Source organism: Orycteropus afer, unplaced genomic scaffold, assembly GCF_000298275.1.
Source record: "Orycteropus afer afer isolate SDZICR_OR568_19922 unplaced genomic scaffold, OryAfe1.0 scaffold00002, whole genome shotgun sequence".
NCBI classification, from domain to species: Eukaryota; Metazoa; Chordata; class Mammalia; order Tubulidentata; family Orycteropodidae; genus Orycteropus; species Orycteropus afer.
In genome coordinates, this window is record NW_006921589.1 from 21,259,743 (window position 1) to 21,285,997 (window position 26,255).

General features: G+C 37.7%; 1 protein-coding gene across 1 annotated transcript in view; it reads right to left on the bottom strand.

Moving 5' to 3' along the window:
* CPS1 (carbamoyl-phosphate synthase 1) overlaps positions 1–26,255 on the bottom strand; it is a 171,448-nt gene that overhangs the window by 23,602 nt on the left and 121,591 nt on the right. Inside the window, exons 20-27 of the mRNA XM_007935894.2 lie at positions 16,660–16,801; positions 15,263–15,328; positions 14,740–14,803; positions 12,671–12,852; positions 7,977–8,171; positions 7,494–7,561; positions 5,634–5,709; positions 82–159 (exon numbers count right to left, since the gene is read on the bottom strand). Of these exons, the coding sequence (XP_007934085.1) occupies positions 82–159; positions 5,634–5,709; positions 7,494–7,561; positions 7,977–8,171; positions 12,671–12,852; positions 14,740–14,803; positions 15,263–15,328; positions 16,660–16,801 (871 nt within the window). The remainder of the gene's footprint in view (positions 1–81; positions 160–5,633; positions 5,710–7,493; positions 7,562–7,976; positions 8,172–12,670; positions 12,853–14,739; positions 14,804–15,262; positions 15,329–16,659; positions 16,802–26,255) is intronic.

Consider the following 26,255-nt stretch of genomic DNA (forward strand, 5'->3'; position numbering starts at 1 on the left):
TTATGTTTCAAAGTTGCTAAGAAAAAAAAAAATGAAAATGACAAGAAAGTAAGATGGAGGAGATGGGGAGAAAGCACTTACCCTTCCATCTTTGCCCACAGCATCCATTTCCACTTCCCGGGCACCTTCAATGAATTTTGTCAGCACCACTGGGTGTTCCTGTCACCAAGGAAAATAGAAGGGAGGAATTCTTAGCTGAAATTATGTACATAGTGTCAATAGGTCATGTAGTTTAAGTAAATACTGGGATAATATTTGCAAAAACCTTAATGCTAAACACTACATAAACCCATTAGCCAACCTCTTTTGTAAGAACAAGTTTTTTGTTGTTGTTGTTTTGTTTTTTTCTGGACAAGTTTTTGTTCATGTGACCAGTATGTGGCTGAGTCAGGACTGTGAACTCTTATCTGTCAGATTCCAAAGTCTATAGTCTCATTCACTATAACCCATATATCAATTAGATGTGTGTCTTTGGGAAATACACAAAGCCATGAGTGACGAAGGATAATCAGGTGGCTATAAAAGGCTTAAATAAGTTACATAGGAAATTTACTTATTAGACTAATCAATGATTTAGAGCAGAGTCACATTTGAATCCCTGTCCTCCTACTGCTACTTATGAACTCTGCGACCTGGGCAAAGTACTTTACCCACTTAGCCTCAGTTTACAGTGAGACAAAGGATATTTTCCAACTTTGAGTGTTCAGTGAGCTGAACGTGAGTTCTGAAATCTCAGCTCGAGGCTTCTAGGTGACTTAGTAAAAAGAGGGAAAAACATCGGAAAGAATATGGGTTTCATTTCTGCTTCCGAAATCATGAATGTCTCTCTGTTGTTGTTTTTCATTGCTTCAAGATGATTCCAACTCAGTGCTATCCATGTGTGCAGAGGAGAACTGTGTATCACAGGGCTTTCGGATGGGAGCTTTCAGAAGCATGTCACCAGGCCTTGCTCGCCGGTGCCTCTGGATGGGTTGTAACCTCCAGACTTTCAGTTAGTAGTCCCATGCTTAATCATTTGCTCCACCCAGGACTTAAATATTTCCCTGCGTAACTATAATTATATTATTGTTATTGGTTCAGATTATTTCTTCTTACCTTTATATTTTCAGAGCACTGCAACTTCCTAAGTCAGTTCTATATATGAGAATTTTAAAAGATCTGAGAAAGAGAGTAGCATTTTGTTTCCATTTTACTGGGCTGAAAATAAAATTGTTTACATGGAACTTATATGCCTTATTCCACTTAGTACCTAAGGCATTTGACTGCTAACCAGTCACTCTTCGGAAGAAAGATTGGGCAACCTACTTCTGTAGTATTCTGCCTTGGAAACACAAGGATGGGTCACTATGAGTCGGATCTGATTCAATGGCAGTGAGTTTGTTTTTTTTTACACCACTTCTGTGGTGGTGCAGTGCCTAAGGCATTTGACTCCTTACCAGAAGGTTGGCAGTTCAAACCCACCAGCCACTCCATGAAAGGAAGATGGGGCAATCTACTTCTGTAAAGATTTACCACCTTGGAAACCCAATGGGTGTCACTATGAGTTGGAATCAACTTGTGGGCAGTGGGTTGTTATTACCTCTTCTAGTGAGTATGCCAACTGTAAAAGCAAGCATTTTTCTTTATTAACCTGAAGACACTGCTTCTCTATCTGCAGTTTCAAATTCCTTACCATTTTTGAAGTTTCTTCTATGCTCAGTTTCTTCATGAAAATGTTGTGATGCCCTCCACAACTTGACCACCACTTGATTTTTCCAGAGTAAATGAAGAGGATGACTGACAGTCTCCGGTATTTACACATCCCTTTTCTACACAGAGATTTAAAGCCTTGAAAACCCAAAGTAGCTATGACTTGATGTCAGTGAGCGAGTCTTTATGCCCTAGGCATTTACCAGTAGCCATGCCTCTGTTTCTGTATACACTCTGACTTTCCTTCAGCTTTATCTTTCAGATCTCAACTCATCCTTCAACACCTACTTCAAATGCTACCTCGTCCCTGAAGCCTTTTGGCCACTAGTATGGAATTCAGCATCTTATCTATGTGTTATATTTAATATATCTTATCTCTTTTAATAAAACTTAATTTTGTGGAAAAGTCCAAATAAACAATATTTTATGCCATTAATAATCTCTTTATTCCTAAGAATATTGGATATTTTTCATGACAGGTCTAGTTGAGACTAATGTGCTTTTTCTATATAATGATGATAATAGCACAACTTCAGAAAAAGATAACTTTACCAGCTGTCCTAGTCAGTTTCCCTGGCCAAGCCTAAGATGGGGATTCTTGTCCATATTTATTGAGGGAACTGGAGAAACAGGAAAGAACAGCAGAGGTGGAGGGAGGCTCGAGGAATGTAGACTCAGGTGGAAAATCGCTTCAGGGTGATCCCATGGGGAGGTAAGGGGCATAAAATGCATCACAGTTAGTCCCACCTTGGGGCAAAGATCAGTCATTGACTGGGGTTTCCAGGGTGTGGATGCGGTAAAAGTTCCTGCTTCCTAATTGAAAATGATCTCATAAGGCTAAGGATAGTTGTCCAGAGAAGAGAGCAGTTGTGAGGTGTTATTAGCTATCACAGCACTGGGGTGATGGGTGTTCCTGCAGGTAAAAAGATCTGGGTGGGGCAACTACAGCATCCACATCCTGGCTGACTGAATAAATTAATAGTCTTTATTAAGAGAACATAATCTCTTAATAAATGGCAGTCTTTCAGCATCATCTGTTGTTGACTCCACCCTTCTTAAAACATCTATCTTCCTCTGGCATCTGTGAACCACAGATTTATAGACTTGGGTACTTTCTCAGGTTCCTTCATGGCTCCACCTTCTCTAATCAGCCCTTAAATGCTGCTATTCCTCCAGTCTGTATCTTAGGTGGTTCTTTTCCTCTATACTTTCTCCCTCCATGATCGTTTCCACATTTAAGTCTTCAACTAAAATGGCATGCTACTTATTTCTAAATCTATATTTACATCTCTACCTCACCTTTAAAGCATGTCTACGTGGACTTTTCACAAGAACCTCACAGTCAAAAGGTCAAAAACTAAATATATGATTCCCCAGTCCAAAATGTCGTCCTTCTCCAGAGTACCCATTTCAATAAATGGCACCACCACCCATCCAACTGCACAAGACAAAAATTTTAGAGTCATCCTTCATCCCCTTTCACCCTCCAGTTCCTTTCATTCACCAATCCCTTCAATTTACAATATCTCTGGGATGAATGTTCTCCTCTCCGCCTTCATTGCTATTAACCTGCCCTGATCCGGGCCACTGTCATCTCTGCCTTACTCTCCAGCAGCAGTCCCCAAACACTTTTCACTCTTGCCCTCATTACTCAATCTCTATGCTACAGCACAGTTATCTTTTTAAAAGAGCAAATAGGTATCTTTTTAAAAGCAAGATCACTATAATGACTGCCAAGACCCTTTATCTTATCCCTGTCTTCTCTATTTACTTCTTTACCATCATCATAATCAACACTGCGCCCCACTGTGTTTGGTGCCCTAGCTATAGTCACTCTTTATCAGTTCCGAGAAACTCCATGGAGCTCTGGTAGTGTAGTGTCTAAGGCACTTGACTGCTAACCAGAAGGCTGGCAGTTCAAACCCACCAGCCACTCCTCGGAAGGAAGGTTGGGCAATCTACTTCCATAGTGATATTGCCTCAGAAACCCAAGGAGGGGTTGCTATGAGTCAGGTCCGACTCGATGGCACAAAACAACAACAACAACAGAAATTCCATGCTCTTTCTCATCCTCAGGTCTTCACAAATGCTATTTTTCCTTCCTACTCACACTCACAATGTAAGCCATTCACCCAATTAATTCTGGGTCAATGATCAGACATCAATTTTAAAGTCCCTTCCTCCAAGACTAGACCTCAAGATTTAATATACTTGCTTTTAGCTTCCTGTATTTTCTCCACTACAGTTCTCAGCACACTTAATTGTAATTGATGCCTGGTGCCCCTGCCAAAGAAAGCTCTGTTTGGACAGAGACTTGTGTCTACTTTTGATGTAAGTATAACCTTTTGTCCTGAAAACAGTGTTATTATATAGGAGATGCTAAATATCAATGAGGTGCTCTGGTGGTGTAGTGGTTAAGTGCTCACTGCTAAGTGAAAAGTTGGTAGTTTGAACCCATCAGTGGGTGCACAGGAGAAAGATGGCTGTCCACTTCTGCAAAGATTCACAGACTTGGCGGTTCTACTCTGTCCCATAGAGTCACTAAGAATCAAAGTCATCTTGATGGCAATGGGTTTTTTAAAATATGAATGAACACATAAGTAAATGAATGATTGATTTATGTGAGTTCATTTTACTCTAGATTCATTATATTGTTTACCACAGATTTTGCGGTAGTGCTTGAACCCAAAACTATACAGAACTAATCAGAATATCTTATTATAAAACTTTGACAATGTGCAGGTTCTATCCCATAGACTAAGAGAAAAATTCTTAAAGATATTCTATGAGTTGAGACCCTATGAGGTCCAGTGCTCCAAGCAAACAAGAAAAGAAACCTGCCTCACTACTCAGATGAGGCCAACTGATTGTAGCTGTTGGCTTCTCAAATGGGAAACATTGCAGGACTCCTGGCCAGGGATAAATGAAAGGAGAGGATCGTTCATGTTTCACTTCAAAATTCATTAATGAAAACTTGCCCATAGACAAGATTGCTCCTCAGTTATCCGACTTTCAAACAAACTTGAATTTTAAATACAGCTGGTTTTCTTTTATAAACTCATTGCCTTTTCTCACCCTAGTCATATCCACTCTCTTCAGTGCCCAAACATCCAAGGGGAGCAACTACCATCCACAACAGCATCATGTGTATGGGAACAATTCACTTGCTTTATTCTTGTTTGAAATGCCTCTGATTTCACTCTTCATCTCCCTCCAAGCTCCATTCGTCCCACATCAAACTACTCTTCTCTATGAGCTGTTCCTTTTTTTCCTTACTCCAACTAGGTTTTGAAAGCTTTTAAAAGAAAAAAACATCACTTTCATCCTCTACAGTACAAGGTCTGTAGATCAATAACCCCACTGGGTAAGTCTTAAATGGATCACACTGAGGTAACACCAAAGGAGAAAATAAAAGCTGGGGGCAGTGGAGGAAGATAGTAGAGTCACCACAAAATCATAAACATTTTTATTAACTCACAAATGTAGTATACCAGAAAAAAATCAATAGCTGAGCCAAGGTGAAGGGACTTAGTACTGAAGCTGTACAGTTGAGTAAGGCAAAGTCCCCAGGTATGAGAATTAAAAGTCAGGAGAGCTTTTACTTGTTAATGATGAGCATGGTTGGGCATCCCTCAAGGCTGGGAATCCCAGGGATAACTTGACCGGCATTTTTCTCAAGAGCAGAGAAAGGAGTCTAAAAATGTGTAAATCTCTATTTTGATCAAATGTGCACTGGTCCCCCTCCTCTTCTAATAGCCCTAAGGGTCTAAATATAATTAAATGCTTCTGAATTTCTCATTCCCATGAGTAGGTGATTAGTGGGCAGATGAAAAAACAGACAACTTCCCTGACAATATTGTGTGAGAAGAAAAACAGACAGCACATAAAATAAGGCAGCAATTAACAGAAGAGGCCAAAGTCACTAGGAGGAAATCAGACACTACCTGAGAGACTCTAGTGGCCTCTTCTAGGAATTTTTTCATCTCATCCTCAGAAAATACCACATTCATGGCAGACCCACTGGGAAAAGAGGAAACAAACAAACAGATCAGTTTTTTTTAGCTTCAGAAGAAAAACATGCTAAACTTGATTGACTTAGACTTGTTCCAGGTAACCTTTAGTTCCAGTCCAGCTAAGTAAAGCAGTGTCTATTTCTAAACTGAGACAGTAATCCATTTAATAACCAGGACAATCAACCTAAGTAAAAAGTTGCTGGAGTTAGGGCTGGGAGTTAGGAATTAGTCTTGTGACAATATCCCAAGAAGACCCTTGTAGGTCAAGATATTGTACTTCCCCAAAGTGTGTCCTTTCTGACTTATTGTTTTAACTCTCTACCAGTTTCAGGTAATTCTTAAATCTTAACCAGATCCAGCCCATGACCTAGCTTCCCATACTTTGTTTCTTCATAGTAACTTACCAACTGTTGATCTAAACCACTGGTAATCTATCAAACCAGGTCATTCTACTACCTCAAGTAGATTACAAAATAATTTTCTCTTTACTAATATTTGCAAATGTAATATGCAATAGCTGACTAAAACTTATTCAAGGCATCCTTCCTTCTGAGTACTTGAGAAAGAATGTTATCTGAAATCATTTTACACTGAATTCTGACATTTTCATACTTGGGGGGAGGAGAAGAAAGGGAAGTAATGAGAGAAGAAGAAGGAAGGAAATTAAGGGGAAAAATATACTACTTTCCACTTCCTTTGAAAAAGCAGTATTTTCTTTACCTTTTCTACTTTATTATAAATTTCTGCATAAAATGCTTGCAATTGCTTCATCTGTTTATGAGAGGATGGCTAGAGTAATAATGTTGATAATTCACATTATAAGAAACTAGAACAAAGATATAGTAGAGAAAGGGAGCCCAATAGTCAATGCTGTTTTCTACAGTCCTTCCTTAAATGTGTGAGTTGTTTAAATTAACTTATATTGATATCTCAAAGAAGTAGTAGTGTTAGACTGTGGTGTACATAAAACATCATTTAAATAAAAAGGAAAGGTTTCAACCTCATTTTGAAATTTTTCATTATTTTAAAAGACCCCATGTTGGATTCCATTTAAAAGGAGCTCTGGTGGTATAGTGCCTAAGGCATTTGACTGCTAACCAGAAGGCTGTAGGTTCAAACCCACAAGCCACTTCTTGGAAGGAAGAGTAGGCAATCTACTTCCATAGTGATACCACCTCAGAAACCTAAGGAGGGGTCACCATGAGCTAATAGTGCTTCTCTTATTATCCCCTGTTCAACAAAATTATTCCTTACATGTGGTAACATCTAAAGAAAATAAGTGATAATTCACAACTTCTCCTTTGAAGATTCAACTTCGTTTCAAAGTTAAACATAAAAGACCCTCCCTGCCCAAGGCCCTCACCATTACAATGCATCTATTTAAAAAATGACCTCAAAAGGCTCAGAATTTCAAACCACAGGCACCATCAGAAGGTGTTAGCAACAGTCAAAAAGATAAGCTGTCATTCCTGCTTAACAGATACTCGGGAGAGAGATCTCAAGTTGGTTCATGCATTGTCCTGCTCACTAATGCAAAACTATCCTCCCTAAGCTTGGCAAAGAGACGTTCCTACACCATGCTTCTGGATGTAGGACTGAAGGATCTTCACATTGCCGCTCCCTGATGAGAAAGTGTTATCCTGAAGGAGGGTCCTCAATCCGGCTGTGGTGATTTGGGACTGTGTAATGGATTGCCAAATTACTACATCAAAGCCCACTGCTATTAGCATACAACATACATTTTTGTGTCAGCACATTTTTAATTCACTGTTTTGGAAAACAAAATGTTACCTCAAAACATAGGAAGGCCTCAGCAAGCAAGGGTAGCCCACAGACCTTGCAAATTCCAATGCCTCATTCTAATTAAAGGAAACAAAAACAAAATGTATGAATGCTTAAAACATGCTGTGAAAATGCAGAGTAGAATCATTAGATCAAGTGGTAACCCAGCTCCTTTTATTGTCTCAAAAAGCATCATTAAAATGTAAATTGGACTTTGAAATACGTAAAATTCCTAGTTTCTAATGCTAAATATCAAATCTAGTTCAAAAATAGTTTGAACTTCTTTTCATTATCTGAATCTTAATGAGAATAATCTTATCAATTTATAACCAGTATTTAACTACAATCATGGAAAGATAGTAGCTTTAGAGTGAATTCATTGAGTATAATTCATTCCAGTTGCCCTGTAGTTAACATACTCAGTAGTTAACATTCAGGTTACAACAATTCCAAAAGATGCCACTAAAAACAGACACGTGTTTCTCTCCTTACCAAAGTATTAACAGCTTTCCATGGTGCCTGAGCCACCTTCAGCTCATCCAAAACAGCAGAGAAAATGGAGCGATCCTCAGCTCTGTCTATCTGCAGAGGGCTTGTGCCCATGATCTTGACACCATTCTTATATAGAGGGACTGCCAGGTTGTTTGGAATCTGGCCCCCAACTGATATGATACAACCAGCACATGCCTGCAAAAGACATCCACAAAACCAGCCATTGGAGTAACTGCATCACAAATGGACAATTGTACCAATATTGACTCCATTTCCTTTTTTGATAATGTTTAACATGATTGTGATATTTTCATCTCTCTCATCCACTGACAATATTAAGTTATGTTACAAAGAGATAAACAGACATAGTTCTGTTTCCAGAACTGACATGCTAAAATATATGCAAGGCTTCCATACAACTACACACAAATACCATTTGTGACATTTGTAGATGTGGTCATTAGAAAAAGACAATAAAGCCAAATAATATTTTCACCATGCACTCCACACTATAATCAATTAATTTCTGGACTACTGTTGTTATCTCCTAAGTAGATACATATCTCTTTTTCCAACACTCACTTCTCTTGTCCCTCTTTATCCAAGCACTTTACATTCAGATTAATGAACCTACAAATTTCTTCACCAAATTATTCCTATACTCAGAGTTCTCCAAAGGCTCCCACAGTCTAAAGAATAAAACATAAACTCTTTATGTTGAAATAAAGACCTCTGGACAATTAAGACTTGCCAGTCTTCCCTATCATCATTCTCCTTAGCCCTTGGAAGATTTTACTGTCTCCAACTACACACATTCCCACTAGAAAGCTTTCTGTTCTTGTTGTTGTGTGCCATTTGTGTCTGTTTTTGATTCATGGAAAGCCCGTGTGTTACAAAGTAGAACTGCTTCTTAGGGTTTTCTTGGCTATAGTCTTTATGGAAAGAGATTGCCAGTCTTGATCCTGCAGAGCCACTGGGTGTGTTGGAACCACCAACCTTTCAGTTTGCCGCCCAATGCTTAACCATTGTGCCACCAAGACTCCTTTCTGTACACTCTCCTCAACCTTCCCCCATCATTGTTTCCTTTCTTCTCTCCTCTCCCTTGTCAAAACTCTAACCACTCCATTTTATACTCTACCTTCCATTTAGACAATCTAATCCACATTCCCCTCCTTCACTTCTACTTCAGCCTTGTCTACAGTAATAGATTTTTCTTTCTATTATCTTACTACTTGTTTTATAAGCAGTCCCTGACTATCTAGCCTGAATTTTGATGTTTTATCAGTATAATAATCCCTTACTCAAAAATGAGTCTCCAATTATTGGCTAAGATAAAATAAATATATACATGTTGTTGTTGTTATGTGCCCTCAAGTTAGACTCTACTCATAGCGACCCTTCCTTGGGTTTCCGAGGCAGTATCACTACAGAAGTAGATTGTCCAACCTTCTTTCCGAGGAGTGACTGGTAGGTTTGAACTGCCAGCCTTCTGGTTAGCAGTCAAATGCCTTAGGCACTATACTACCAGATCCCCCAAATACATATATATATGTGTGTGTATATATATATATATATATATATATATATATATATATATCCTACTAAATCTCAAAGTCACTTGAGACTAGTTATAGTAGAGTGTTTGAGCCAGTGTGGGATGCTGGGGATTTGGATTTAGAGATAGATCTTGGTTCTCATCTTGGTTCTCTCTGTGAATCCCCCTTGAGGTTCTGTTTTCTTGTCTGTAAATTCAGGATAGTAATATACCTACTTCATACAGTTGCTATATAAATAAAATACTAAAGGTCCTGTATACTATATTAATCTCATATTATTATCGGGAAATATTATAATGTCTGATAGGCCATGGATTTTGACATAATATATGTTGGTCAGAATGACCCACTAATGAATTTTGGTAGAATAGTTCAAGTGATTGATATTGTATATAAACATTATTTGAAATCATTCCAAAATACTCTTTAGGGAACAAAAATTTGTCTCTGATAAGAGATTTATAGGACTGCCTAAACAAATACCTTGCAATTGAATATTTAAACATATTGTAAACAGTACTGAAAATAATTCACAGTACTTTTTATAAGCATACTTATTCTACTTTTATCAGCATTTTAAAATGTGTCTGCAAAACCTTTAGAAAGAGTTATTCTCTTCACTGCAATAATCTTTTTATTTGCTTATTATTTTTATTTTATTAGCAGTGTGGTTTATATTTTTAGATGCTTAAAAATACATTCTGCAATTGAAAGTATACAAAATTCTCTTACGTGAAACATTTCAAAATAATTTTTAAAAATTAAGCGATAGGTAGCAAGTTATGAGAAAAAGTTGGAGTCAATTGCATTAATAGGAGTTTTAGGATCAATAAAAAGGACTTCAGTTAATAAATACATCAGTGTGTTACAAAATAGCTTTATGAAATTGATATCTATTTTTTGAGCTAACAACTTTCAAAAAATAATAGTATAATAGCTGTTACTATTTATTGAGGACTTTACTATGTATCCTGAATTATCTGGTTTGGCTTTCACAGTATCCCTATAGGGTGGTCATTACTATCTCCATTTTACAGCTAAAGAAACTGAGGCTCAAAGAGAACAAAGTGACTTCTCTGTATCACTTATCTAGCCAAAACAGAGTCAGTATTTTAACTCAATTCTACAGATTCTAAAGCAGTTACACTTAACTAATGTGCAAAGATGATCATCTTCACCTAATTCTGTATTACTCTGACTGGCTTCAAAGATAGTTACTGTTAGAGGATATACTCAAGGAGCTCAGGTGGTGTATTGGGTAAGGCATTTTGCTGCTAACCAGAAGGTCAGTGGTTCAAACCCCCCAGCTGTTCTGTGGGAGGAAGATGAGTCAACCTACTGCTGTAAAGATTTATAGCTTTGGAAACCCAGTGGAGGTTACTAAGAGTAGAGGTATTTGTAAAATATTGATTTTGATAATACTGAAGTCAACTACAGTAAAATAAATAAATAAATAACTCATTAATATATCCATGGACATCTTCATCTGAAGGCACCCATAGAAGATTTTGATCTTTCCTTAAACCATTTCATAGGAAAATAATTAATTCTGTATAAAACACCTGTGCTGCTGTTGCTTGTAACGCTAGCTAATATGTCTCAAACAATTTTCGTGTTTCACATATTTACGTTCCAGATCCCAGTTTTGTTTTTAGGGTCTTGAAGGTAAGGATCTGGTTTCATAACTCTTTATCTTGCTGAACCTGGCACTCAAAAGGTACACAAGAAATATTTATAGCATGTATTTGTTTTGATTTCTATCTGACATGAATATTAAGGAGAATTATTAGAAAAACCATGCCAGAGAGAGAACTAAAAAACGTTCTCTATGAATTCTACCTGATGAATAAATTTCATGATATTGAAAGATTAGTAGATCAGGCTAAAATAGACAACTATGAAATGTATGAGCATCCTAAATTTGTCTGCTCTTTCTTTGCAATAATATAATCACCACATTCTTCTGACACTATATACTTTACACCATAATTTCAACCACAAATGTTTTTTTGTCTTCACAGTACTTGTAAGTAGGGTCTTATTATACTCGTATGATTCATTAAATGAATAAAATACAGAGAATTTAAGTAACTTGCTCAAGTCAATGAGTTGTCCAGTCAAAACTAGAATTTAAGCATTGTGGCTCCAAGTCATTTTTTTTTTTTTTCTCTAAATGACCATGTCTCACATATAAGGATGATTCTTTATGATAGGGAATGAATTGTAATGACATCAAATGGCATCGCTACTGGACATTACTCTGAAATTTTCCAGTAGTTAATTTTGTAATTCTAAGATAATTTAAATTGTTCTACAGAGTTAGGGTAATCTATGATGATGTGGATCCACAGTGAAGACACACTCAACAATATCAGGGTCAAGGTAGAGGGATAACTGTAAAAGAAAGCTATAAAGGAACTGTTGTTGTTGTTGTTATGTGCCGTCGAGTCGGCCCCGACTCAGAGCGACCCCTCCTTGGGTTTCCGAGGCAGTATCACTACAGAAGTAGGATTGCCCATCCTTCCTTCTGAGGAGTGGCTGGTGGGTTTGAACCACCAGCCTTCTGGTTAGCAGTCAAGTACTTTAGCCACTATGCTACCAGAGCTCCTATAAAGGAACTAAAACCATTCAAAATGAACACATTGATCTTAAAGTGAAGACTAATGGCTTCGTCTGTTGGAACAGAGAATTAACTAGTCCTTTTGATCAATTGACTTCTTTCCTCTGGGAACTCTCCATCATTAAACAGCAATATCATGTTAACTACAGTCTGTTTATTGTATGTCTAAATGACCAATTGAATCGTTCTGCAAAATATTTATAAGGGACCATCGTATAAGAGTTAATAGGTGTCTGGCACATGTAACCAAGTAGAATTTTCAGCAAAGCTGGAAAGCTTAGAAAAAAAAAAAATGAGCTGCAAATAAAAATTAATCACTCTGTACGAAGACCTCAAAAACATAATGTTGGTGTGATTTATTTTAGTTTCAGTATAAAATTAGCCCATGGAAGACAATGGCAGCTCTTTCTCTTAAGAGGAATTACAATATAAGTCTGCACACATGAAGACATATATATAATGAGTGAACTGCATATGTTTTTTGTTGTCTCTGTTTTTTTTTTTTTTCTTTTCCTTACCTCCTGATGGTAGATGTCTAGGATTCTCTCCAAAGACAACTCTTCAAAATACAGTTTGTCACACTCATCAAAGTCTGTGCTCACAGTCTCAGGGTTGCAATTCACCACCACAGTCTTCTTGCCAAGTTGACGTAGTGTGCGGATACTGGAGACAGCACACCAATCAAATTCCACACTGCTGCCTGCAGAGACAATGAAATTTGGAAAAGTGATAAGCATGAAGTTATAACATAAAGAAAAGCAGAAATGCATCACCTGTCAGTCCAGGGTGAGGAAGTTAGTGCCCCTCCAATTCAACTTTAAAAACATTAAAATCTAAATTTCAGACCCTTGATGCACACTATATTAAGAGCAGAAAAACAAGGACAAAGATTATGTGTTGGCATGGTGTAGATGTGACGTTCTGCACCACAGTAGGAAATCTCCATTATTAAAGTATTTAGAGCCTAAAGTTAATAGGAGATCATTTTGATGATAAAAAATAACCCTCATTTACTGAAAAGAAACTCAGACTGAATACGGTGACATTTATACACAAAAATCGTTAAAGCCAGTGATCACAATACTTGAGTTCTTATTTCAGCCCTTCCACTACTCTGCTATGTAAGTGCTAAACCACGTGATTCCTGAGGTGGCTTGCATCTCTGGATACCCTGATTGATTGGAAAGTTCTGTCCATTCCAATCATGTCTTTTTAAGCTTGGCAAGGCCACCCCATGCAGAGTGCACAACCATCATGGAGTAATTTGAAGTCCAATGATGACCTAAATACCTCAAAATATCACCTCTATAGGGGTGCCATCTTAATTGAAAGTCCTGGGACTTACATTAATCCTTTGCATCAAGAAACTGTCTCCTAAAGTTCATGGCAAAATAATATGTTGCCCAAATATAGTAGCATGTTAATTTCTATGCTTGATTATCAGCTCTGTTAGCCCTCTCTGGACCCTAAAGTAATGCAGACTTGTGTATAAGCTAGGTAAATTGGAAGATATAGGAAGAAAAGTACCAAGAAAAGGGTAAATGCTGGTGATGGTGTCCAGGGCCTTTAGCCATGAGATAACTAAGGTGGTAAGTGGTAACAGTATAAATAATTTTGGCCCACTTCAAGACTTAGCCAGAGCTTGGTAAACTAACACATCCTGAAGTAATTATTTAACTGTAAAAATTTAAATAAACTTTGCTTCAAAACAACAAAGACTATATATGTTTCAATCATATATTTAACATTCCCATATTGGAATAGCTTGCAGAAACTAAATCTTAAATACACTTCTTGACTAATATCAATGGCCACTTAAATATATACCTTAAAACAGTTTTAAATCTTAATACACTATGAAATATCAATTTTTAAGTGTTCTTGTAATTTCTGTTGAGTATGTTTTAATTAGGAGCTTTGGTGGCATAGTGTCTAAGGCATGTGACTGCTAACTAGAAGGCTGGCAGTTCAAACCCACCAGCCACTCCTCAGAAGGAAGGTTGGGCAATCTACTTTTGTAGTGATATTGCCTCGGAAACCCAAGGAGGGGTCGCTATGAGTCAGATCTGACTTGACAGCAGTGCATTGCATTTTTGTTGTTATGTTTTAATTAGATTATATAATGCTTTGCCTATATGTTAATGAGTTGTGTTCTTTACATTTTATGTAAGCAGAAGTCAGTACGTTAAGTCAGAGATTGTCTCTATCAATGAAGTTTCTGGTTGATGTATAAAGTCCATTTGCAAATGTCAATCTTTGTGAAAAATACGTTAAAAGAGAAAAAGCTGATTTATTCTGCTGCCTAAGCAAGAAGTCCTTTTTGTGAGAATGTAAATGATAAAGGGATGACGTGATGAAATGAAAGGAAATGGAATCTGTAGTTAAAAGCCAAGTTTGAACCCCACTTATTCCATTTAATAGCTATGTGAGTTGTGGTTTTATCTCTCTGAATGCCAGTTTCCTAATTTGCAAAATATTTAATATAACAACACCTACTTTGCTCTGTTCTTAGAATAGTGAAATTAACATATGTGAAAAATACTATATAGACTGTAAAGTACTGTATGAATTTAAGTTATAATTTTACCGATGTGATATGGACCACAGCCCAGCACCATCATTCCATGGTCATCAAACTTGATATCATGCTCCTGAGGGAGAAAGACAATAGAAATTATTATGTTATTGTTCCTCTATTTGTCCTGTCTTTGAATGAGTCATTCTCATTCTGCTTCTTATTGGCATGCATCGTCTTTTAGACTCTAAATATAATGTGTTATACAAGCTCTGCTTATTTGGAAGAAAGGGATCAATATTTTTCAATTAAATAATCATGAGAAAATTGCATGTTCATGTAAACAGTGTCTTTATCATCTGTTTACTTGACTTCATCATCTTAAGGCAATTCTTAAAGGAGTGAATACAGAAACACATACTCATATCTCACCCACATGAGGCCATTTTTATTACCAGGATCACTAGATGACCAAAATCACAACCACCAATATACCAATGTGTGTGTGTGTGTGTGTGTGTGTGTGTGTATTCCCCAAGGTAGACCATGTTCTCAATCTAGAGCTTTCTGAATATGACAGTTTGACTGTTCCTACCTGACCATTGTAGGTAACATAGAGATAGTTTGTTACTGATGGGTATTCTGCAGCCAGTGTATCAATCTGCAAGAAAAAAATAAACAAGTAAACATAGAGAAATTTTGTTCCCTTTCTTTATGTAATTTTGTTCAAGACTGATTGTGCATCATTTGTGTAGCATTCATACTCATTTAATGCCTATTATTGTCAAATATAAAAACATGATAAAGGTCTGTACAATCCACCTGCTTTTTAATTCTGAAAACAGGAGGAGGAGAAAAATAAACAAATAATATCATCTAGTTATCACCCAAACAATAAATGGCCATACACTCTGGGGAATCATTGGATTGCTATAGGAATACTTATCATGAGCACCACTGGTCATGCAGTCAGTCAAATGGTTACCAAGAAGGCTCCCCCAGCCAGTTGTCTAAATAAAGCAGCAGCATATAAAATTGGAATAAAATGACCTATATAGGGCATCTTTGATTTGCCAATGAATGCACAATTCTTACGTTACCTATGGAACTGAGCAATGGGATGACACAAATCCGATCAAGCATGGGTAAGGGCTAGGGAGAGGGAACTCATTGAATGTATTTGGGAAAAGTAAATCAATTCAGCTCTCTAGAGCCAGGAGCTCCGCTTAGTGAGCAAGAATGTGAGGCCAACAGGGCAAGCTGGTGCAAGTCAGGTGAGAAGGAAGGAAGTTAATAACTGCTGAATAGAAAATATTCAGCATCAAGCCTGGGACCTAAGGTATGCATATGCCCCTGAGTACACGGGGGAAAGTCAATGATTTTAAAGGATGAAATCCAGCTGGTAATACTTTAAGCTAAGGCACACCTTACACTAAAGGGCTCCCCCCACAAAAAAAAAAAAAATTAGAAAGTCACACCTATGAAACTACATGTGTGATTGTCATGAATACCAGATGAACTCGTTATGCCCAGCCCTATCACAATGAATACTAAATGAACCATAATGATGGGGCACTTAAAATAAAGTATTACCTTGTAAAAATTTAGTGCCAAAGAAGGTAACTACTCTTTTCAAGAGGGTCAGCTACCACATCAGGGCATTTCAAGCCCTCTATTAGAGTAAGGATTTCTCCTACCACAGATATATTTGGACAAAAGTCAAAAAGCAGAGGAGAGGTCATTTTGATGTTTTTTCTTTCACCTAAGTTCAGAAAAGCAGGTAACTCACTTTGATCATGACCCTTAGTGCTCCTGCTTTCTCTGCCTTTTAAGCACAAATCTATCCTGTACTGAAAATTGGTGACATCGTAACATCAGTTGACCAAGTAGCATTACTTTCTAATTCCACCCCTCTTTTTATTGGCAATGGCTTTTTGAGTTGGTGGTAACATTCACCAGAGGAATCCTGGGAAGGAAGGGAAATTTCTTTACCTGTTTAACCCAAGGGTGGATGTTCTTTTTCAACCTCAGCTCCCTTGTCTGAGCCTCAGTCAATCCAAGGCATTTTGAAATCTGTTTGTCTGAGAACCCAATCTCCTTTGCCTTTTTCAGGGTTTCTTCTGTAATGGACTCACTAGAATTTAATGGAAAAAAGAGATTCAAGGTTAGATCAAAAACAAAAAGAAGGAAGGAGCTGTTCCATTTCAAAGCACAAAGGTCTCCTTATATCCCATCTGCAAACATGTTTAGATCTACTTACCTTTTGTTGTTGTTGTTGTTGTTATGTGCCATTGAGTCAGACCGGACTCATAGCGACCCCTCCTGGGGTTTCCGAGGCAGTATCACTATGGAAGTAGGATTGCCCCATCTTCCTTCTGAGGACTGGCTGGTGCATTTGAACTGCCAGACTTCTGGTGAGCAGTCAAATGCCTTAGGCACTATGTTACCACAAATAACTTGCCCACTAAAACTTCTAGCCTTTACAAAGCCTTCTACCTTTTGTAATGCTGATCTTCTCAAACCTGTGGTCTGCTTTCACACCCCATGCATCCATTCCCCTCCTTATTTCCTAATAAATGGCTTCTTCATTGACTGTTCTAATGAATTTGCTCTTTCAAAGATAATCAGTCACCTTCTCCTTACCCAGTCCAGAGCCTTTTCTCCATTTTCATCTTCCTCAATATATGAGGAATCAATTGTTGTTGTTGTTGTTATGTGCCGTCGAGTCGGCCCCGACTCATAGCGACCTCTCCTTGGGTTTCCGAGGCAGTATCACTACGGAAGTAGATTGCCCAACCTTCCTTCCGAGGAGTGGCTGGTGGGTTTGAACCACCAGCCTTCTGGTTAGCAGTCAAGTGCTTTAGCCACTATGCTACCAGAGCTCAAAATGTATGTCAGCATATGACTCGTTTGATGTTCCATTATTTAAGTGATATCTTCCTCTGACTTCCAAGAAACTGTGTTTTGCCCTACTTTGTTGCTCATCACAATCATTTATATTGCTTCTTTGTTTTTCCAAGGCCTCTGTTGTCTGCTTTGGTCTGCCTACCTTCTCAACCTTTCTTAATTCGGTCACTCTCATGAATTCAAGCTTCATAATTAGTCAATGATTCCCAAATCCATGGCCCCTTCTCCAGTGTCTGGTTTGTGCTCTATGCCTGTAGGTTTATGAGCTTTGAGAGTTTTCTTCCCTAGGAGTTCCAACGTTACATCAGACTATGTACCCCAACATAAAACGCCTCTATTTCTAAAGACCATATATCATCTGTCAATGTTGAGAAGACAGTTTGTGGTTTTGTGACTATTTTCTGCTCAAGTTAGATTTGCCTCCTCAGTTTCCTCATGGTCATTTCCATAGTGTCGATGTTGAGCATGCTGTTTTCTATCTGTAATGCCTTCGCTATTCCTTTCACTACCCAAGTTCTTTTCAACTCCTTGTTGTTGTTGTTGTTATGTGCCGTTGAGTCAAACCCGACTCATAGCGACCCCTCCTTGGGTTTCCGAGGCAGTATCACTACGGAAGTAGGATTGCCCAACCTTCCTTCCGAGGAGTGGCTGGTGGGTTTGAACCGCCAGCCGTCTGGTTAGCAGGCAAGTGTCTTAGCCACTATGCTACCAGAGCTCAACTAAAGCCACGCCTCATCCATGAAGCCCACTCAGTCTGCTCAGTCTGCTCTCACCACATTAATCTTCATATCATCTTGCTTCCTCTTTTGCTTGAAGCCATGGTCAAATCAGAACCACACAATTGAGCATGTCATCATCACCTGATGTTAATATTTCTTAGTTTTCATTCACCAATCAAACATTTTCCCAGCTAGGTTTTACTTCCATGATGTAAAAAACCCATGTGACTTATTGATCAAGCTATTCTCAAAGCCTAGCACATTGTCCGTCCCACAGATAGAATGTAATAAATACTCACTGAATGAATGAATAAGACTGAAACACCCTAGATTCTTTTAAAACTGTAACTAGAATTTAAAATGCACATGAAAATGACTTGTAAAGAGATAAGGTACAGAAGAATAAAATATTACTGTAAAAGCAGCTCTAACCAAATACCTGTGGGCCAGCTACTTCAAGCAATAGCCAATACAATAAAATTAAATTATAATAGTTTGATAGTCAATAAAACAAAATTAAAATACAGCACTATGTTGTCAGAAGATCTAACTTATAATGAATAAAATATTTTTATTGATATCCTAATAGGATGCAATTGAATTAAATCTGCTATATTTTGCTCATAGTAATTTTCAACCTTATTTGTTTTAATTAATTCATATTCTGAATTTGGAGAAAAGAAACATGAGCTGAGGTGTACAATGGCCTCCTCCAGTTTTCTTACATCACTATTAGTTTGGATTTTTGCAGCTGCAGTTACTTTTCTGTTGGACCTGAATTCCCTCTATCTCTCAAATCAACGTATTTTCTCCCAATGAATTCCTCTTTGTCATTCCCATTTTGAAGGTTTCATCTTCCCAAGTATTCTATAAGTTCTCCTTCAGAGCAACACATTTACCTATCAAATTCGTGAGTACAATCTGACTATAAAATATTATTAATTACTTACTATGTGTGCCAAGCACCATGCCACATGCTCTAGAACTGCGCTCATCGATATGATAGCCACTAGCCACATGTGGCTGTTTAAATTGAAGTGCTAATTAATTCAAATTTTAAAATATTAATCACTTAGATCCCCAGCCACACTACCCACAATTCAAGTGGTCAATAGCTACATGTGTAGTGCAGATTATAGGATATTTCCATCACTGCAGAAATTCTACAGGACAGTGGTACTCCAAAAAACACAAAACAATATTTGAGTCAAACAGTTTATGGCGGGATAAACTATGTGGTAGTAATGACAAGTGCAGCGTGAGGTCAGAGAAGAGAGATAACAGTGTGAGTGGCCATAGTGAAGAAATATTATGGTAGTAGAGGGATACAAACAGAGGTATAAAGAAAGTTTAGCTTTATATAGATGAAAGAGTTGACAGATGTACTATAGTCAAGGGCAACTGCATTTGCAATAATTTGTGGACAGCAATGGGTGTTGCCTGCATAGAAAACATGCTGAGGATTTGTGATTTGTAAGTTCATAGGAAACTGGGTGGTAGAGATAAAGAAGTATCTACTTTCATTCTTTCAGATACAATATCATCTCCCTGCTTCCAAGGAGGTTAGAGTATAACGAGATGCCAACAAACATCCACTGATGTGTCTGCCCTGTGAGAAGTGCTGAGAGATGTACACAAGGCTTGAGTGGGTGGCTGCGAGAAGAGGCTCCCCACCTCCCATTGGGATGTCTGGAAAGGATTTGTCTAAGAGGCGACAGCTGAGCTTGTAAGGGACTTTGAAACTTTCAAGTTTGTGGTCATCTTTAATTTTGCAGGCAAAGATTTTTTTTTTTTTTTGCAAAAAAGTAGAGGAAGGAGTTTTTTGTTGTTGCTCTTTATTCTGGAAAAGTGTGTTTCCTCTCTCCTTGCCAAGAACATGTTTCTAAGCTATTGTTCATTTGTCTATATGCAAGTGTGCATTCAGCTTCAAAGTGGAAGTACTTGACAAATAATGTACTTTTCTAAATCAGAACTTTGGATGATGCTCCTTTAAAATAAATATCTCTAATATGAATTTTGCAGAATGTCTCAAATCATAACAACATTTAAATGCTTGGGTGAAAGTGACTATTTTCTTTGTGATCTGTAATTTTATCAAAAACATCAGTATGAAGCTTGAGTTTGGTGAAATATTGTGCATGTAATATTCCTACCTATGGAAAATGTTTTTTGCTAGAACATTTTCCCATCATCATGAGATAGTAGTAAAAGAAAAGAGAAGAAGCAAAGAATAAACCTTAATAAGATGCTTCTTTATGTACAAAAAGTGAGGCAAAATCTATATGATATTATTGTATGGTTGTTGTTGTTATGTGCCGTCAAGTGGGACCTGACTCATAACGACCCCTCCTTGGGTTGCCGAGGCAGTATCACTATGGAAGTAGATTGCCCAACCTTCCTTCTAAGATTATTGTATGGACAACGACATTAATTTAAAATGACTGAAACCCTAATCCTGAACAATAGCAGCCCAGGCACACTTAAGAAATATGCCTCACAAAGAATACAGCCATCACATATATAACTATGAATATGGTATGAAACCAAACCAAGTAGCTGTGGAGCCAATTCCAGGTCATGACAACCCATGTATTTCATAGAAGAGTTGTGCTCCCTAGAGTTTTCAATGGCTGTGGTCTTTGAAGGAGATTGCCAGGCCTTTCTTTGGAGGCATTGCTGGATGGACTTTGAATAACCAACCTTTCAGTTAGTAGCTACGCTCTTAACCATTTACACCACCCAAGGACTCTTTGACTATGGATCAGAGCACCATAAATGAAAGTCATTTAAGTCCAAAATAAGGGAGAGCTGTATATTTATCTTTAGCTATTTGGGTTAGGCTTTTTTTATTTGTTTTCTGGCCTTGAATGATTTATTTTTATTTCTTCTCATATGGAATACCAGTCAATTCTTTAAAGATTGCTATGTTGCTTTAAATGAAAATAATAAATAATGGTTTATAAAAACAAACAAAAAAGCATTTAGATTTGTCACATTTCTATTAAGGGTGCAATAAGTTGGAATTTGTCTTTTACTTTTGTTTTCCTCTTCTTCATTTCTGCACCTCTCTGTGTCTTCCTTTTCCTTAGTGATACTCTGCTCATCACACACTTGTGTAATATTGCTTTTCCCTTCACCCATATCAAACCTGTCTCTTAACTATCCATCTAGTTACCCTCTCTTCTCCCCCTACTCCCATCCCTGGTAACAACCAAGGTTGCATTGTTCTTGTCCACATTCAGTATTGCAGTCTTTTCTATTGCTGGAATACCTATACAAAATTCCTCTTGCTCTCTTCCACCAAAAGAGTCCCAGCAGAGTATATTTAGACATCTCTAGCAGATGTAAAAAGAGCTCTGGTGGCATAGTACCTAAGGCATTTGACTACTAACCAGAAGGTTGGTGGTTCAAATCCACCAGCCACTCCACAGAAGGAACAAAGAGCAATCTACTTCCATAAAGATTTACCACTTTGGAAACCCAAAGAAGGTTACTATGAGTTGGAATCAACTCAATGGCAGTTTGTTTTTTTAATTGTTGTTTTGTTTTTGTTTTTTAACAGATATAAAAGACTCTGGTGGTGCAGTGGCTAAGGTATTTAGCTGCTGACCAAAAAGTCAGTGGTTCAACCCACCAGCTGCTCTTATAGGAAAATGATGAGGCAGCCTGCTTCCATAAAGATACATAGCCTTGGAAGCCTTATCAGGCAGTTCTACTCTGTCCTGTAGGATTGCTATGAGTTAGAATTGATTAAATGGCACTGGGTTTAACTAGCAGATATACAAAATCTCTCTCTTTCACCCCCAAACAAAATTGTACTCTTAAAAAAAAAAAAAAAAAAGTGAGAAAAAAAAAAAAAAAAAGAAAATCTGTTTGATATAATTGGCCTTGTGCATATAAAAAAGTGAATTAATTTCATTCTTAGCTCTGGTGGGGAAAAAAGAAAAAAAAAAAAACTTCTGTCACTAAGACTAATTCAATTGTTACTGCATCCTCCACCCCAGAGAGAGATTTTTCATTATTTAAAGGGACATCTAAGAAGAACAACAGTAATGGAAAACAAGGAATCATAAATGAAATAATTTCAGAGTGATTGTGAAAGCAACTTCTACATAGGCCTCCCTTCAAATCCTATCAGGTAAGAGTTCTGAAACAGATGCTTCAAGGCAGACCTGCAGAATGCACACTTGAAGTTCCCCAGCAGATTCCAGAACATCTAATCGCTTTAACTTTTGCTCACTACTCAAATAATTAGATCGGTAGCTTGTTATGGTATTTGAAATGTCTTGGTAAATGAGCTCATATTAAATTGAAATGGCATATGAATACACCCATGCTCATCTACCTCAACTTGAATGCAAATAACAGGTAGATGTCTATATATGAGTCCTTGGGTTGTACAAACAGGTATCTCACTAGGCTACAAACTAAAATGTTGCCAGTTCAAATCCACCCAGAGATACCAAAGAAAAGCCTGGAGATCTACTTCCATAAATCCTGCCAACAAAAACCCTGTGGCGCACAGGTCTCATCTGACACCATGGGTCCCCACAAGTCAGAATTGGCTCAATAGGAACTGTATTGGTGGTGGTGATGGTGGTGGTGGTTGGTGTTCATATAAAGTTGAAAGTGATATCTCTTCTCTACTATTTCATTTATGGTCTCCTGATTATTAATTTCTAATCCTAAGGCACTTGACTGCTAATCAGACAGCTGGTGGTTCAAACCCACCAGCCACTCCTCAGAAGGAAGGTTGGGCAATCTACTTCCGTAGTGTTAGCGCCTCGGAAACTCAAGGAGGGGTCACTGCGAGTCAGATCCAACTTGACGGCACACAACAACAACAGTCTTTAGACATGTTCATGAAATAGTACAAAGCACTTTACATTCTCCCTTACTGGAAAGCAGAGGCTGATACTGACCCACCAATGGCAATTAGCAAAGACAAGCCAAGTTAGATACCTTTACATGTTCCCCGCTGCCCAGTCCTTCCGGATACCTGACCCAACGCAAGGAGCAAACTACCTCTCTATTTCTCTCGCTCCATTTTTCCTCTATCTCTCTCCTCTGCTTCTGCATAACACAAAGTGGGATGGCATGCCATCCCACACAGAAGAAGAAAATTGACTTTATTCCCAGCTTGTTCTGATACCAAATTTTATTCTATTATAACAAAATAAAAGGAAAGAGAGTGAAGACACGATTCATTAGTTTTGAGCCGGTGATTTAGAGGTTAAACCTGTTTACAGTCAGATATAAGATGACTAATCTTAAATGAGCATAAAGCTCATTGACCACGGTGGAAACTCAGACACCACCCCCCCACCCCACCGCCCCATGATCTTTACCTGCTCATACTGGACTGCCCTCCATTTTGTCACTAAAAAGAATTTCTATCACAGTGCATTTGTCAAAAATCAGGCTGGGTAAAAGCTTATTTTATTTCTACTTTTATAAAGGAAAATGAAGACTTTAATTTGGAACAAATTCAAAACAGATAATTACTAAGAGAAATACACTGTAAATGCTGAATTTGTAATTCAGAGATGCTTTTTGAAGCCTCAATAGGGAATCTTCTATTTATATTATATTATAAATCAAGGGACCATTATCCCAAATGAAAAATGTGATCAGCTGACTGGAGCATACTGCACTAAAGCACACAGTTTTGAAATGTGTATTATAAATTACCTTTTCTTATTTGATATGTACTTATGTGTACTAGTATGTGTGTCTCTACCCCTATGAACATGTACACATTAAATACATATTTTATGACTGTACCCTCTAAACTATGTCATGTGTAACACTTTTCTTTCCCCTACCAGCTTTTCTCGCTTTCAGAGTTCAAGGGTAAACTTCAAAGGTTACACTCCATCATTCCACAACAGAATCTAAACAAAACAAAGAAACACAGAAGGCTGTGATGCTGGCCTTTTCAGAATCTTTGGTTTCTCTCTACTTAGCTGCACAAAATGACAGTTTGAAACCTGAGAGGGGAAAAACATCTCAAAACCAGACAATCAGACTTTTACACACTCTGCCATAATCTTTTAATGGTTAGACAGCACTGCTTAGCTTCTATGGCGAGAAGTCTCTTGTGTGTTCTCTGGTTTATAAACAGTACAAGCCTTTTTCTCTCTCTCCTCAACTTCCAACGTAGATTTAGTTGTTGTTGTTGCTTAAAATTCTACCCTGTCATCTCCGCAACTTCCTCCACTCACACTTAGTCTTCAATAATAAATGATAAAAGGAAGTGGAATAAATTCCCCTTAATGAGGAAATCTTCCCCTGGCACAGAGGAGCTGGGGAAATCTATGAACTGACCGGAAGAATGCCTGTAGCATCACAGTTTCCAGGAGAGCCAGCACACTTCTCACTGGCCTCTCTTCACTTGTCTGCTTTTATCTGATCCACCAACACACAAGTAACACTGAACACATTTCCCTTCAGATTGCACAAGCTCTAATGTGAAAATGAGCACTCCACTTGGCCTACAATTATGAAATGGGCTTGCAATTTTATTATTATCCTCTTTTAAAATATATATATCCCCCAAAAGGCAGAGGCTGAGAAAAACACTAGGCTTGACGTTCAGTAATGACACCTGCTTTTATAAGAGGACTAAGCAAGAGCATTTCTCTGCCTCATGGCCCCTCCCTAGTCTCTCTGCTGAGTTTTGCACCATTTCACTGATTATTGTTGGCATTTCACAGGCTCAAGATCATAATGCAATCATTGAAAAGTTACTTGTTTTCTCATCTTTTCTCTCAAAGAAGCAGGTTGTTACCTTTGTCCTCAAGCAAAATGCAAAAGACATTTGTTTCAAAGACAGCAGTAGTGTTTAGAAAGGCAACAGTTTAAAAACCTAGACAATTAGGTAAACACTACTACTTTCCCTTAATTTTTAAGAACCCCATAGTTTGTCTCTGTACAGCAATGAAGTCTTTGGAGAAACTGAATAAAATCTCAATTTTTATCTTTCATTGACAGGACAATGAAATGACAAGACAGTGTATTGAGCCAATGTGCATGTAAAAGAGTGGCAAAAGAAAATTATATCATAGAATCTTGTGTCCACTTAGCATTTTCACAGTAGTGTAATACTGCAAGTACTCATTTGTAAGGGATGACATATTTAAATCTTCTGTATATCACCATAGAGGCAATTAAAAACAACCACCACCACCTAACCTAACTAAATGTCTCTATCTCTAGAATGAGAAAGACAAACTTTTTCTAGGAAGGTGGAAAATGAGACATCATGTCAAGAAGGATGTGTATAAAATCTAAATTAAATTCCTGAAGACATGCTACCTTAGATCTACACAGTTATGAGGATTATTGCCTACATGGAAATCAAATTTCTCTGATGTTTTTCAAAAGGAGACATATAACAGCACATAAATGCCCATGATGACAAGAATTCTCATCTACTCGACACTGATGATATACTCAAAGGACAAATTGAGTAACTCACTCTTCAAGTTACCTACATCAAAAAGTGAACAATTAAAACAGCTTGTTGGCCAAATGATGTAGGTTAGAGTTAGGAAGCAGTAGGTGCAATATCAATATAGTCATATTGATATTGATGTCATGGCCATTACATCATCATCATTATACTACTAACAATAATAAAAAATACTAACAAAATGCTTATTTCAAGCTTAAAACTATGCCCAACAAGCCTATACCAGCTCATAGCACTACTACAGGACAGAGTAGAGCTGCCCCATAGGGTTTCCAAGCCTATAAATCATTATGGAAGCAGACTGCCACAGAGTGGCTGGTCATTCTGAACTGCCAATCTTTTGATTTGCAGACAAGTGTTTTAACCACTGTGTCACCAAACCAAATCAAACTCACTGCTGTCAAGTCAAATCCAACTCATAGTGACCCCTCCTTGGGTTTCCAAGGCAGTATCACTATGGAAGTAGATTGCCCAACCTTCCTTCTGCA